This window comes from Amblyomma maculatum, chromosome 9 (genome assembly GCF_055883805.1).
Source record: "Amblyomma maculatum isolate TAMU_Amacu chromosome 9, ASM5588380v1, whole genome shotgun sequence".
In the NCBI taxonomy this organism is placed as follows: Eukaryota; Metazoa; Arthropoda; class Arachnida; order Ixodida; family Ixodidae; genus Amblyomma; species Amblyomma maculatum.
In genome coordinates this window covers 128,329,914-128,345,990 of record NC_139352.1, presented here as the reverse complement: position 1 = coordinate 128,345,990, position 16,077 = coordinate 128,329,914, and the positions used below count along the sequence as shown (strand labels likewise).

At 42.3% G+C, this 16,077-nt stretch overlaps 1 protein-coding gene across 4 annotated transcripts in view; it reads left to right on the top strand.

Annotated features, from left to right (window-relative positions):
* Positions 1-385: 385 nt before the first annotated feature.
* Positions 386-16,077, top strand: part of Creld (Cysteine rich with EGF like domains) — a 41,086-nt gene continuing 25,394 nt past the window's right edge. For 2 of the 4 annotated variants that reach the window (XM_084579556.1, XM_084579555.1), the window contains exons 1-6: positions 389-558; positions 4,555-4,762; positions 6,986-7,068; positions 7,410-7,473; positions 7,573-7,681; positions 11,656-11,744. In XM_084579556.1, coding sequence (XP_084435682.1) covers positions 4,571-4,762; positions 6,986-7,068; positions 7,410-7,473; positions 7,573-7,681; positions 11,656-11,744 — 537 coding nt within the window. In that variant the 5' untranslated portion in view covers positions 389-558; positions 4,555-4,570. Of the gene's footprint in view, positions 559-4,554; positions 4,763-6,985; positions 7,069-7,409; positions 7,474-7,572; positions 7,682-11,655; positions 11,745-16,077 lie in introns of all 4 variants that reach the window. The other 2 variants (XM_084579557.1, XM_084579554.1) reach the window with 2 other exon arrangements.

Below are 16,077 nucleotides of genomic sequence, written 5' to 3'. Positions count from 1 at the left end.
GCGGAGAAGCCAACTTTGTCCATCATTTGCTGAGGTACGGGGTTTCGATGAAACACGGAAGTTGTACTTTCGCCTGACAGTTTTACTCAGTGTGCTCTACAGATTCACTCACAGTATAAAATTTAAATAAAATCATATTTTAAATCCCGCTCGAGTGACTGATCGTCATATAATGGCTAGATGATGCTAATTTTCGAAGTATTCTGAAGCACTGCGCACCTAATTCCCATTCTTCTTGTCATTTAAAAAGAATAACAAGGATATTAGATACCACCTAATTTCGCATCAGCATTTCTTGATATGCACAAAAACTGTGGGTAGGTTCATGCATAAAAGCGATCAACACAAGTTGCGGCGGCTCTGTGGTGGAGAAGCCGAAGCAGAATCGGTATCGTCATCACGGCTAGCCGGAGAGGTTTCGTGGAGTACGTTTATTGGTGGCCTGGGAGGCTTGCCGTAAATGTTTCGTGTCGGTGATATTTCGTTTAGTTTAGAATACGCGGTCTCATCGCTTCACTTCATCTGGGGAAGCTGCTGAATCCGTCACCTGAACTTAAACTTCAAGGCAAGTCATGTGGGAGGCCTCTCCCAGACTCGCGTTCCCGCGATCGACGACTCGTTCATTCATCGCTGCGTACGAGCGGCTACGCGGCGATGATCGCTCGCCGGTTTCTCGCAATTTTTAAATGACTTTGTTTTTGTTTGATCGTTAATGGATGTCACGATAGAGCTTAGCAACTGTTATACACGGTGCGTAAGAGGTTTTCTAGGGTAGGGAGAATCAAGGATGTGTGATCTACATGCCGGCTCATGCCTTGATCATGTTTTGCTGCGCAGTTCTCAGATTTTATTTTAGTTCTCAAACCGTATTTAATAACTCTCGATGCATCAGCTAAATAACTGCTTTGTGGTGTTCGGCAGCACTTTATACCAGCTACCCTACGGAGCGGTGAGAAACCGATGAACAGATATTCCACGCGGTAAATAACTTGCTCGACACTCGTCTATGGTTAGGTACTTGGTGCGTCGTCAGGAAACTTTTTAGGGCTTTTCAAGGCCCCGATTGTCCTGGTACAGTTCACTTTCGCCGGTGCCGGGATAAGCACCATTGACCTGGCTGTTGTAATTATCAGTGATCTTCAGGGCTTGAGAGTAGTAGTAGTAGTAGTAGTAGCAGCAGCAGTAGCAGCAGCAGTAGAAGAGAGAAAGCGAACACAGTGAGAAGCTGTTCGCGCCAAGCGTGGCAGCAAGTTCAGCTGAGTTCCGTAGTGGTCCGCATGTCGAGTACGGGTGCAAGCCACGACCGAGTTGCTAATAACACTGCGATGGGGCACCTATTTTATCTTCTTCGTTTAAATACTTTTCTTCTTTTTAACTTTGCTTTCGTGTTTAGGCTCCGTAAATTGCCCTAATTTCAATGTTCAATGTGCTGAATCTTCATGCCGTGCCTGCTGGATTTACTTTAGCTGACATGGAGACGACTCTGATACGTCTCGCGAAGTATGATCTAAGAAGTAGTCAAATTTCTTGCGATGAAACTTTGTAATTTTGGCGAAAAACGGTAATTTTGGCGAAAAACGGTCCTCAAGAGCATTTTCCTATCTGAAAGACGCAAGTACTGAAGGTGAGTTTTCATGGTAAAGTGCCTCTTGCTTTTCTGCAGCCAGTCAAAAGAGAGTACCGGGAGAGCTTCATCATGGGTACTCATGGCTGCCGGCAGAATACACATTGCCTTTGAGAAATGTTGCAAGTGTCGTAGATTATCATCCACACCTGATAAGTATTTTGGCGGATTCTGGCCGCTAATACTGTGACATTGTGGGAAAAATAGTAATGTATATTTAGAAGCAGTGTTCTCAGGGTGCTCTTTACTGTCAGGAGTTCGGGCTCATAATTCTAGATGTTAAGAAATTTTTGCCTCGGGCTGCTTTCCTTAATGTGTTGTTCCTATTCAGGCTACATGACAGCTGATTAAGTTTACAGTGGATCTTTGTACTGGTGCACTGTCAGTGAGACGGATGTGATTTCTACGTTAACCTCAGCTGGTATTCTGAGGAGATGCATTGTATTTCTTTCAAGTATTTGCAGATACTGTAACATCCCATTTAGCACTTATTCACAGCAGAAATGGAGTTTATCTTACCGCTGACTAAAAAGAAAGTTCATGTTACTGAGCACATTATATTCTAGGCTTCAAGCTCTAAATGGGCAGAGCTGTGGGTAGCAAAGGTCTGCTTAATTGATTCTCAGTTTCAAAGCCGTATGGTTACACCAACCTCGGTTTGGTCAAGGACCCTTAATGGCTTTACTCAACACTGTTCATTTTTAACTGAGTTTTTTTCTTTCTTTTTCCTATTTATATCTCATCTCCCAATACAGGGCAGCAGACTGTTGACTACTCGTGGTTAACCTCTCTGACATTCCTTCTTCACTTTTTCTCTTCCTCAGCTTTTAATCCCTCTGCTGGTTTCATCAAGCCAAATATGGTCATTGGAAGCATAATGGTGAAGGTGCCCGTGTGTTGTGCGACATCAGTCCACATTGCTACAAATTGATTTTCCTGGCTCATTAGCATAAGTGGGAAGCTTTACTTGCAGTGTATCTAAATTAAAAGCTTCCATTTCTGTTTTATGGATGGTGATAGAATTGACTGCTTATCTGTGAATTGCAGAAATGTTATTTTAGACACAAATAAAACTATGGCAGTAAAGCAGCTAAACGAGCACAGCTAAAAAGATTGTAGGAAATCATGGTAGGAGAACAATGTTATGCTCAGGTGTTTATTCCCCATAGTTACAGTGTATTACAGTCCCTCGAGCCTACAACATGAAATTGCTGAGTCTATCTTTGCATTTTGCAGTTTAGTACCGGGTCAAGGCATGCATAGAAACCTAGCCTGTGGTTCTGTTAGGATTCTCGTGTTTATGATAACTTGTGGATAGAATATTCACTGAGCCGAGTTCCTGCTTCTATGCTTCGTTGTCCAAATGCACTACTAGTAACAACATGATTTTAACTGCTCCAAGTTTTCTCAGATTATGATTTAAACCGTAGATTTTACTTCCACTCATCGTTCATTTTGGTTCTTTATACAAAGGGAGTACTGCTGTGAAATACTTTATATGCCACACACTTACGAATTCAAGTTCCATGCTTTGTGAGAGTAAGTTGGTTCCCTTCCCCAGTTTGTAATGCAAATGCCCTTACAGTGAAATAAATGAAATTGATTGAAAGTGTTCAAATACTTATGTAGAGGGATTTCTTAGTACTTGGAATGTGGGCACAAAATGTAGTTTATGTCAGCTAACATATTGTTGCTGAAAACATTTATTTGCAAAAAAAAAGAAAAGTATACACACGTACGGTTTACCTCAGTTAATCGCAGAATATTGTGCAGCAGCAGGGCATTTTGACAGGATTCTGTTTGCTCTGTCTGAATTGTTAAGTTTTTTTTGCTGTGTTAATCAGGTGGCCATGCTTCCAGAAAGCACTGCAGAATCTGCAGTGGACAAATGCGAAAGCCTGAGCGTTGCTGCTGTGTAGGGTGCATTGCGTACCTCTTGTCGAACACAACCAGCATTCTGTTGAACACTACACATTTCACCGGTGTTCCATAATTGGTTTACAGGAAAGGAAAGGCGCAGTATCTATCACACTTGTTTAGGTGGACACCTCAAGTCCCTCAGAAAAGTCAAAGGTCAAATCGGCTTCAGACATTTAGTTTTTGGGACAATGCGGGTAGTAGTAGTGGTCCTTTAAACAAAGAAGAGAGAGAGGAAGCGCTGGAGATGGACGCCTTATTTCAGAAATCCAAAGGGCACCACTGTAGCTCTAGCCTGGAACGCAATTTTTCTCTGGGCCTTCAAATCTGAGCTAAGCAGGGTGGTCTCTCACTGTTCCTCGGAGTTGCGTATGTCTAGGCCTCGGGATTTTTCGCTGGAGCATCCCTACAGGATATGGTATGCGGTGGGGTCCTCGCTGCACAGCCAAGGGCATGCACTATCATATTAATCCAGGAAGACGATATTTAGCTTATGTGGATTAGGAAAAGAGTTGGTCAGTAGTTAGTGCCAATCTCTGGCCTCCTTTAAGGTTAGTTGGTGGTGTGACAAAGGAAACTGTTGTCTTTTTATTTAGAGAAAAAGTAATCTTTCACCATAGCTAGGAGGATTGGGAGGTTGCCTGCTCGGTTCGTATATTCTTGACCTAAGTCATCCACAGCCTCGTTAGCCTCAAGCGCCTCATGACTGAGAGTCCAAGTGATTTGGCGCCTGTTGGTAGAATTTCGAGTGCACTCAATATTGAGTATAGGCACTAAGAATCAATGCATATTGTTGGAAAGCATGCGACTGACAGCCTGTCTATAGAGGCTCAGTCACATGTTTTCCCACATTGTGCCTCTAATATGGATGCTAATTTTGCTCATTTAAACCATAACTGGGTATGTGCACCGTTGTTGCTTCATGTAAAAATTTAAAACTAATATCTTTTGTCTTCGTGCTTTTGCTATTAGCAGGCCTGAGCAACAGAGTTGTAAACTTCCACTATTTTCACCTTGCAGGTGACCAGCATGTCTTCGACTCGGGTTTCGGCTCTCCTCCATACATTGGGGCTTCTTCTCGTTGGCTTGGCTGCTGTTTGCAGAGGGGAAGTGCAGTTCGCAACTGCCATTGATATCAGTGACTTGGGCGAGCGTGTCGTTCGCAAAGACCTCCTGCCTGCTTGCCAGGCTTGCAAAACAGTGGTTAAAACATTCAAGAATGTGAGTTATACCTTCTCCTCTTTCTCATTGCTATCGCATAGGCCTCTCAGTTCCCATGCTTTCTTGTACTGCAGTTATTGAATGTTCTTGTTTTCTTTTATGCAAAGTAGAGTAGTATTGCCCAATCCAAGTGTCATCCTTTTCTGTGGCTATAACATTTCCCCAGTGCTCAACATAGTTTTCCCGGCAACTTTTGTTTGCACTGGAGCGGAAGTTACAGAAATGAAACACACCTCTCATCCTACACGTATTGAAAGTCAAGGAAAAAAGACAATATGATAACAAATTTGTTAGGCATATCCAGTTACAAGAAGCTTTAGGAAAAGGAGCCAAGGCCCATATTCCGAGTTTGTGTCATTATCGAAAGTGTCGCTATCTCACGTGACCTCGAGTCATCTGATTGGTGGAAGCCCCGGAACATGATGTTGGCACCTCTTCCGGTTCCGTAGTGACAACACCCAGTTCCAGCGTTTCGACCAATTAAATGACTCGAGGTCATGTGAGATAGCGACACTTCAAAAACGATGCAAACTCGGAATACGGGTCCAGACGCTCCAGAGATGGAATATAACTACGGCGGGGCACCAGGGCATGCCATCATGTGGCCAAAATATTTGCATAATGGCACAGTTACGGATGCTTCCTCCCCATAGTCTTCCTTTTGCTGTCAAGAAAACCTGCCATGTGGTACAATTCCATCGACTCTGTTTTTGCAATACAGATATTGAAATACTGCTTTGACAGACCAGCAGCTGACCATATGGTGCAATGAGGTTATGGTGGAAGTGGAATGACCTTGCCTCGTATCAATTAATGGGATCACTCATGGTAATGCCAATAAAAACAGTATTTGTAATTGCAATTTGGCATTGGAAATTGAATATAACAAGCTTAAGATATGAATGTGTTGTCAAATAGTGCTTTCTTTATTGAAATGTGTTATAACTTATTATAGGTCGTGAGGCTTTATTGTGCTTTTTGATGTCCTTTAATGTGAAAAGGAAAAGCAATGCTCCTTTTGTACAGCGAGGTTGAAGAAATGTCTTGTTGTTTCTAGATTGCACTACAGCATTTCACATTTTTTGGTATATCAGTAACATTTTGCAGTGTTGCACTTGGATTGTCCGAGGATATTTTTTGTGGGCAAAGATCCAAATGCACGCTATGTTTTGCTCAAATTGCCTAATTTAGTCTAGGCCACTGGGGTTCTATCAGTCTTTCTTTTTCGCTTATCATGGTTTCCAGCACAGAGTAAATAAAAATAACGCATGCTCTACCTGTAAAGTTGTCTGAGGATTTTATATGGCTAAACTTTGCGGCTATGAATACATTGGACTTTCAGCTTTCCTCTAGGTGTTGTTATTTAATTGTAGATCTAAACTGACCCAGCTGGAATCCTGGCCATGGCAGTGATGTTTCTATAGAGGGCCCACGTAGTACTGTGTGGTGTCGGCACATGTTAAAGAACACCAGGTGAATGAAATTATTGACAGCCTTACACTGTGGCATCTGTCATAGCCTGAGATACTTGAGAATGCTAAGCCTTTGTGTCCTTATTATTCAATTGTCAGTCCTTCTCAGGACTTCATTTTTTGTAAGAAAAGAGCATGGCTTCAAGTGCTGATAGATTCCATCCCAAGTTGTGGAGGTCCTTACAAAAATGCTGATTAAGATTCACCTCAAAAGAAATGTGGATTTAACAGTTTTATAAGAAAGGCCTCAAGTAAGAGGGCTGTATGCTGCCTGTCACTCCCAAGCATATGTGATAAGTTTCGTTTTAGGGCGGCCATGATGCAAAAATTTTAACCTGCCTGTGGAACGAAAGCTATGGAACGAAAAATGGTAGGGGTAACATTAAGAGATAGAAAGCGTGCAGAGTGGGTCAGAGAAATAACTCAAGTTAACGACATTCTAGTGGAAATTAAGAAGAAGAAATGGACATGGGCAGGACATGTAGTGCGAAGAGAGGATAACCGATGGTCGCTGAGGGTAACAAACTGGATTCCAAGGGAAGGAAAGCGTAGCAGGGGGAGGCAGAAAGTTAGGTGGGCGGATGAGATTAAGAAGTTCGCAGGGGTCAAGTGGATGCAGCTAGCACAGAACCGGGTTAAGTGGAGAAATATGGGAGAGGCCTTCGCCCTGCAGTGGGTATAATCAGGCTGATGATGATGATGATGATGAGTGCATTCAGTTTTGTCACATTATTTTTCAACTGTCACACAGGGTATCGAGCGAACAAAAAGGAGCCGTTTTGATGGAGGAGACGTTGACTGGGAATCAAAAAACATGGGCAAGTACTCGAAAAGGTGAGGAAGTATGTCTGAAAGTACCTTTGTGGGATCTTTGTGGCTTTGCTTTTTGTAAGCATATAAAGAAATAATGCTTTCATCCACTTTCATTGGAATGCACTGTAATAATATGTCTTACAGAAAATCTCCTCATGTAGGCCACATGAGCATAGTGCATTCATTGAAAGAAGACAGTCAGTGTTCTATATTGGTCCCATTTGCTATATGGATTTGTCATCTCCTTGTGCTTATTGCAGGGAGAGATGAGAATTGTCATGACTGTCAAACAGTATTGCCATTGTCATTTTGAGCACTTCCAGAGGGTGACCATTAGTGTTTGGCTTTGGTTGGCCTTGCAGCGAGATCAGGTTTATCGAAATCCAGGAACACCTGTGCCATGAGATCGTCAAGGGCCAGGAACATGTAAGGCTGGCTAGAAAAATCTCTCTCTCATAGCTTTGCCCTTTGTCTTTGTGCTGACATTAAAATGGTGCCTTCTTCTCTTTTTCCCATTGCATGTAGTGCAGAAACCTGGCCGAGCAATACGAGAACCACCTGGAAGACTGGTGGTTTGAGCAGCAGGACAATGAGCCCGATCTGCACAAGTTCCTGTGCATTGACCAGGCTAAAGGTGAGACTGCCCATCCTCACATGTGCATGTTTTCTCAAAAACAGGTTGTTTAACAGGGTTGCAGGGAATCTGCTGTTCTTTACATGCTTATGAGTAGCTCACTATGTTTATGGTGGTATTTTTGTAACTGTTGCAAGATATTCGTGCCACATGACAAACGCACTTCAGTGCGGAAAAGCGAGAACCTTCTCACTTGGTGGGATATGCCATTTGCCACTTCTCTAAAAGGCTTGCCACAAACACTTCACTGGGGTGTCCAAAACCAGTCACCAAGTTAGGTGTGAAGTTTTTTGAAGCAAATAGTATGAGCATAGAGATGCAAAGAAAGCACATCAGGAGAACTAAGTTTCCAAGTTTGCAGGGGGACTGTTGCAGAGACACTGTCACGCACTCGCGAAGCAGCTGCAAAATATCAGTGAAATGCATCTAAATGATTTTGGTACCCCCCTCCCCTTTCTGTAAGCTGTTGAAACGAGCTGATGGTCTGTCTTGTCAAGAATGGCTGTAAATGGGAAACATGTTGCTGTAAAGATGCCTCCTATGACAGCTTATGTAGCATGGTACAGTGGAAGCCTCCTTAACAGCAGTCCTGCTTTCAGTGGATACTCAGATTTAGTGTATACACATCTGCCATATTCAGTTCATCTTTCTATTATTTGCCATTCACATAACTTTATTTACTGTGGATTTGGTTGCAGTCAGATATAGTACTTACTGTATGTTGCCATTGAATGACAAAAGCAGCAGCAACAGTGACAGCTGCCATGAATTTATTGTTAGTGTGTAATTACGCATGCCTCTCAGCTCTGAAGATAAGTCAACCAATCTTTAGCTCACAGCCATCGTTTGCCAAAGTAACAGAAAAATAAAAAAGATCCTAAGCTTAACCCTATGCTTCTTATGTTTCCAGTTCTGGATGGTTGTTCTCAACTACAGCAGCAAAAAAAAAAAAATCTTCTTATACATGGCAGTTTACATGGTACACACTGGTTACAAGGTGTGCGAAATAGGGATGACCAGCATATGCAGCAATCTTGATGTTGGCGTTCTAAACGAACGTGAAGGTGGGCTAGATGGTATGCTTAATCTGGATTTTACTATATTAGCACTATTTAAGAGATGAACACAAGAAGAAAGAAGGACACACGACTGGCGCTAAACTACCATCTCGTTTTATTCATATCTAAACAGCAAAATATATGCATAGAAGAAACAGAACATGCGCAGTATGAAAGGTAGATAAAAATGCTCCTTCAAGCAAACCACTCAAGGTATGTCAATTCCTTCTTAAAGAGAGCCATGGACGTGTCACCGATGCACTCACTCCCCTTATTTCTAATACGGAAAGCTTCCAACACCCCCTGAGCCTTCGTATAGCTGCTTTTGCCCTAAATCTTTGTCAAGAAGCCATAGTTCACACCCTCTACACTGGGCGCCATGCTAAGATAAACGCGTCCCTCCTTTCTTTTTTTAACACTGCGAACGTTCTCCTGCATGGTTAACACACTGCCCTGGCCTATGTAGACCTTCACGCAGGTCAGAAGAATTTGCAGCATCCCATGAAAGACTTGTTTCTTCTTTCTGTCTATGTTTGTCTCTTAAATCGCACTATAATGGATCTGGATGCTGCTGAGGTTCGTGCAGAGCCTGAGAGTGAAGTTTAGCTGTTACACTGCATGACCAAATGTGCTTGTTGGCGGTGAACATTGCCAGCTCGCATGGGGTGCACCTTTGCAATGATGCTGCATGGCATTGTTGCACAGTGTACCTTGTAGATGCTTACTTTGGCTTCGCTCAGGCCCCTCCAAGTACTGTCATTTAAACAGCTCATTCAAGCTATGTAGCCTATTTCAAAGGTGCTATAAATAGAATGAACTCATTTTTGACTGCTTCTACTATACGTGGCCTGTAGGCCACTACTGCTACAGGAAACTCATGTATCACTTAGAATGAAAGTCTGTTCTAAAAGTGTTTGGGTCCTGCAGACTTCTTTTTATAACAGACTGAAATCTTGGACCTATCGAAGTCACTGATGCTAGAATATAGTCACACATGAGTGCCACACTTGTGAAGGCACCTTCACCTCTTCATGCTTCTGTTCTTCAGGTCAGGCAGTGTATATGGTCTTCTTTGGCTGCTTTGAGACTTGAAGGACCTCTGTCGTCAACGGTCTTTATTGGATAAGCAGCATGCTGGGCTTTTTTTGCTCCGTTGATAGTGTTGGGAGCATGCACTCCATCTCTGGCTGCTTTTGCTCATTGATGTAACAGGTTCCACTCTTAATTTGCCTTGGCAGACGTGCCCTGCAGAATGAACAGAGGAATGGTGGTGGAGATGACAATTTCGAACGCATTGCACATAAGTGTGTGGCAGTGGTGGTCTAAGGCATAGGGAAACAAAGCTTTTCCCTTTGTGCTGCCGCTGGCTTGTCTGATGCAGGGCTAATTTTATGGCAAAGTTGTTTCTCCGTGACACTATTTTCATGGAAAAGCTCGGTACTTTTTGGATAATTTGAACTCCAGCACATCCATCATAGCCAGCAGCCAGAATGCAGCGATGACAAACAGCTCAATTGGTTTTCCGGAAACATTTTAGCAGTTCGTCGTCACTCTGTTGTTTCGGGTTTTGCTAGCATTGCTGTGGTTTTCAAGCAATGTTCAGTTTAGTTTGCCAAGATTGAATGGTAAATGCATGCATTTCATGCCTCAAAACATGGGCCATGAAACATATCTGTATGTTTCACTGAGCTGTATGTTTTCCTTTCATGCTTTATTTTTTTTTACCTCTTCCGGGAACAGGGGTATAGCTGGCGGCTGTTTTGCTTGAGTGTTCGTTTTTCATGCCACTGTTTCAAGAAAACGGTTACCACATGGCCTTGATGATGTTACGTTCTGCTGCTTCCTTGCATATGTGTCCATGTCTAGGGGAAGGTTCATTGTGAACTTCATACAGGGCTAGCACCTCTAAAAGGCTTTTCAACTTCCCTCTCTTTGTGGGGCCACTTATTTTAAATCTTGCATGCTTGTCATAAAAGTATTTAATGCTTTTATTCATATAAACACATTTGCAAAAAGAGCACACATGCTGGTTTATTGTCAGACTACAGAATTTTCACTATTATTTTACCTGGGCTAATGAATCTACCCCGCCCACTCCCAATGTTTTCAAATAAGAAAAAAATTGCATTCATTGCTAAAATAAATTTAAGCACTTGTCTCCAAAAGGACAAATTGAGCTTGTTGTGTGGCATGACAGGAACCGATGCAGTTCGTAAAAGCAGAACGAAAAACAAAGCAGATCCACGGAAGAAAGCTGAACTTTCAACAACTCTATTGTTGGAGTACATGTGTCTGCTTGCATGCGTGCATGTGCATTAGGCAAAACAAAGGTTCTCATCTGCAGATATGAACAAAAAAGTGAGCTGATTCTTTGCTTCTCTAATCAAGATCAACATTGTCAAAGTCCAGGGTGCAGTTTTCTTGCAAGAAAGGCATTGTAGGTTTTCCTTTTCAAGTGTTTCCTTTTTTTGCGTTATTGGCATCATCATCTCTGAACCTTTGTTGATACATATCGCTCTTGGTCTAACATGCATCTTTTTGCAACTTTGAAGGATTTGATAAACGGTGCCATCTGCATTGTTTGTCAGGCCACTAGTTCTTGACGCTGTTCTTCATTCTCTGTTCTCTTCTTTTTTTGCATTGCATCATTTTCTGTCATTGTTTAGATGCATGTCTGCAGAAACTGTCAAGCTTTCTTCCGTAATGAATGGGCTGGCTTGAGACATTGTTGTTGCCTTGAGGAGTGAGCTACAGCTTGTGCCCTGTAATATAGAAAAAGCATTCACACTAGTATCTGTACTGGTAAAGGAGGCCAAATTCATTGGTGCAGTGTTATTGTCTATCGCAGTTATGTTGGTGCAAAACTGAAATAATGCTTATATACCGCTCTTTTGTTGACACTCCTTTGCCTTGTAGCTTGCTGTCCTGATAACCACTTTGGGCCCAACTGCGATCCATGCACTGGGGGAGCTGAGAACCCATGCAGTGGCCATGGCAGGTGTAAAGTAAGTGTGTGGCTATGGTGTCACTGGCGTTGTTTACTTTATGCATGAACTTATTATAAACTTACTGATTAGTTTTGAACTTATTGGCAGCAGAAAATGCCAAGGTGGGAAGTTTGAACTTACCTTAGTTTTGAAAAAAGTGGTTGTTACGGAGTGTATCTGTCAGCTTGATACTGCAGATACTAATCTTCAGCATGAAGGGTGTATATACGAGGTGTGACAAAAAAAAAAAACGAGACTGGTCCAATAAATTATTGTGCTTACAGAATCAGTTCTCTGTGACATAATCACCTTCAAAGTAGTTACCTTCAGCATTTACACACTTCTGCATTCGGTGCTGCCAATGCTGGTAACAGTTCTGGAACGAGGTTTTTGGAAGGCGCTTCAGAAGATTCTTCATTTTTGCCTGAACCTCTTCAGCTGAGGTAAAATGGGCTCCCTTTAAGCAAGATTTCTCTTTAGGAAATAAAAAAAGTCACATGGAGCCAAATCAGGTGAATAAGGAGGATACTCCATCACTGAAATGTTCTTGCTGGTCAAAAACTGCTTGACAGATAGGGCTGTGTGAGCGGGGGCATTGTCCTGGTGTAACAGCCATCTATTACTCCACAGCTGTGACCTTTTTTTCCTAAATTGTTTCCACAAAGTCTTTTTAGTACTTCAATGTAGTAGTGTTTAATTAACATTTTGACCACTGGGAATCCACTCAATCTTTACAATTCTACTCTTTTTTGAAGCTACACACTTAGTCTCGTTTCTTTTGTGTCACACCTTGTATAGGGTGCCACATTTAGGCTGCTTACGGTGACTTCGTGAGAAACAGACTTGCCTAGGTGTCCCATTGACATTGTCACTTGTACACAGCGCTGCGCTTGCAACGGGGAGGCCATACGCTCTTAGAGTGAACATGCTAGTTCGCAGCTTGTGTTTTCATGGTGCCAGGGCATCTGACCAGGCTGCACATTAATGCTAAGGGCTGCTGGTGGAAAGGGTTTTGGAAATGTTGCTTTGAAGAGACTGTGCACGCGCTTGTTTGCCCTGAAAGTGGGTCATCCTATACATACATTTAGCTCATTTTCTGTCAAACAGCTTAAATAGCTGCAAGATATCTTACCCAGAAAGTGAACTGTGGCATCATGCAAATTTGTCACCAACTGTTTTCAATGAGGTTTGTATTGATTCTTGATATGCTGGGAAGTGTTTCAGAGAAGAGCTAGAACTGAATAGTGAGGGATTTTAAGCATGTGGAGTGGCTAATTTCTTTACAATGTGTTCCTTGTGAGTACTTTTAAGGGGTACTGAGGAGATTCAAGAATTTGACTAGCTTTTAGTAGTTGAAAGTGGACAACTGCATGTAAAGCGTTTTGTGCTAGCATTCGAAATGGCAATGTGATTGCCAACTAAAATCAAGATGGCATTCTTGCTCCTCTGCAGTGCATAGTGCCAGGTAGAGCACCGTGTGATGACATGAATTATGATGCTACATTTCCAGTGCCATAACACTTACTCGATGGATGGAAACACACACCACCATAAGCAAACACCTCTTCCTCATTGCTCATCATCGGTTTAGTTACCAATTATGTTATGTTAGTAGTATCTTAAATGCTATGACAGGAGACACTTAGCATGGTTTGCCTTAATGCTTCATGCTTTGAAGTTGTTTGCTTGAGTAGCAAGAAAGTTTTCAGCACCCTTTTAGTAGTTCTCTGTGGCCTTGTTAGGGTATTCTAAGTCATTGAACAAAAGCATGTTGCAGCAGTCTTCAGCTACCAACCGTAGATGTGAAGAATTTTCGAATGAAGTGGGGCAACTTTCAGGCTTGTCCGTTTGCTGTGCAGTGATTTTTCACATCTAAAGCTTTCAATAGGCTGCTATGTCCTTGTTCTCATGCTTGGATTCTGCCATTACAGACAAGCTGGCATTAAATGCCTGTTCGTTCCTTTCTTTTCATCAGTTGGTTGGGGCTAGTTTACCTATTTGTATTCAAAATCTGCTCTGAGGATGGTGACAAAGAGACAGGCATATAAAACGAGTTCATGCCATCCTTCGAATAAATTTCAATGTGTAGACAAATTTGTTACATGTTTTTCATTGAGGTGATAGTGGTTCCTCAAACTTCATGTGTGCATATCATTCATCAATAATATAGCGATATTACAAATTCCAATGGTGGATTTGGTAATTGTATTGCTCTCGCTACGCTGAAGAGTTCCGCTGGATACCCCTGAAGCTTATGATGCTGGAGGAATCAAAAGCTGATGTTGAAAGAATTGTATATATTTGGAATTGTTGAATCTTTTTGTTATATATTTTAAGAAGGATGCCAAAGGGCTTTGTGTGATGCTAACGGCCTCACGGATTTGCCTGAGCCAGGCTCATCACAGGCCAACAGTCATTTTGTGTGTTTTGTGGCACTTTTTGTCCAGTTTGACGAAGGTGGGGCTTGACTAAATATCTGTTCAGCTGACAGATGGCAGTGTGGGCGCCATATCACCATTTTGGCTCAAACTTTGTTTAAAAAAAAAAAATGCTCATTACAGGTTTCAACTATGGTGTAGCTGCATATTCTACCCTGCCGCTATTATCAGGGTGCTGCTGGTTATTGTAATGTGTGCACTAATTGGTGGCAGGTAAGCGGCTAACCTATCATGTAGCAGTAATCCACTGCATTGGCTCAGTAATTGTAGCGTTTGGCTGCTGAGCTCAAGGATGTGGGATCGAACTCCATCCTCTATGCCTGCATTTCAACAAAGGCAAGATGAAAATGTGTGTAATGGTGCATGAGGTTGGTGCTTGTTAATGAACCCTAGGAGGTTGAAATTAATCCCTGGTCTCCCCACTGTGGTATCTGTCATAGCAAAGTACACTTTTGGGATGTTTAACCCTGTAAACCATACCATGCTGCACTTTGTCGTACAAGTATCATTCACTAATGCGAAGTTGTATTGTTTCTCTACATGGATATTCTTTTGTGGGGGCCTACCTAAATGCTCTTCAAGCATAACTGTAGAAGAGCATACCTCTAGGACAAGCCAGCAAAACTGCACTGGATTCAAGGGTAATTTGTACATGTACTAAAGAACTGGTAAAAACAATTCTGGGGTTACTTTTCGTGTTTGCGCTAACTTTTATACTTCATCTCACAGGTGTTTTTCATATTGTAGATCCCACGGTGATCTGAGCCAATTACCATGGTGAATGCTGCATAAATAGGTTCCTTCATGCCAGTCATTCTGTGACTGATGGCTCCATCACTGGGAAGGAAAAAGAATCAGTGTGGCCAAATGGGTGGGTGTATGCACCACTCCACAGCAGGCCTCCACAGTACTGTGTTACTGTGGACCTTCTCTGGTGATTTATACAGGCACTGAAAAGCTAGTTTCACTGGAAAAGGGCAGAACTATCTTTCCTGTTTACTGCAATAGTTGTTTGAAAAACAGTTCAACACAAATATATTAGGGGCTCCTTGCTAAGCTCCTGCAGCCTCGATTCGACGAGAGAGCTGTAGGTTCCAATATGCTGTAAAAAACTTCTGAGATGGAGGATACAGGCCTGGACTTAGCTGCAGGTCAGTGAATGCATTGAAGTATGATACTGTGAGCCTGTTGCGTGTTGTCTCTTCTTGAAGTGAGAAGTCCGTTCTCTCACTGGAACAAAGCATGGGGCAGGTTGCATGGAACTGCAGAACAGTGGGGCATGAAAAGAATTATAAAGAAGTGCTGAACATCCTCGAGGACAGGATGCTATGTCTTCCTTTTTCTGTCCTGACTTTCATCCTTGCACGGTTTCTTCAGTTTTATTTGAAGCATAAGACAGAAAGTCTTGTTATGCACCTCACCATTTTTGATAACTTAGTGTTTGTTTTGATTTTTCTTAGCTGGAGCTGCCCTGTTACCTACATCACTATTCTTGCTTCTGTACATTTGTATCAGGTGTTACCATACTGCTACCTCCTTGATGTATGTCCGAAAGATCATGTGCGATGTGATGTGATCTTTCTCACTGATTAGAGAGACTGGCTGCGAGTCTCTCGTAGCTGTTATCAAAATTAATTTGTTGTCAGATTAGTAGATTAGTAACCTGGCCCAAACAGGCAGTGCACATAAAAACACGCAAAAAAAGTAAAGGTAGCTGAATACAATGGTACTACTATTAGCAAATGCTGGGCATAAAGCACATGCATTTCTTTACAAGTGCCCACTGTATAAGCGGCTATGGAGAACATAAAGTGTAAACAAAAAGTGCAGTCGTACCCATCCCAAGCACATTGACCCAGTGACTGCAAAACAAGTCAGCATTCCCTAGCTTTAATTGCATTTATGCACTAGTC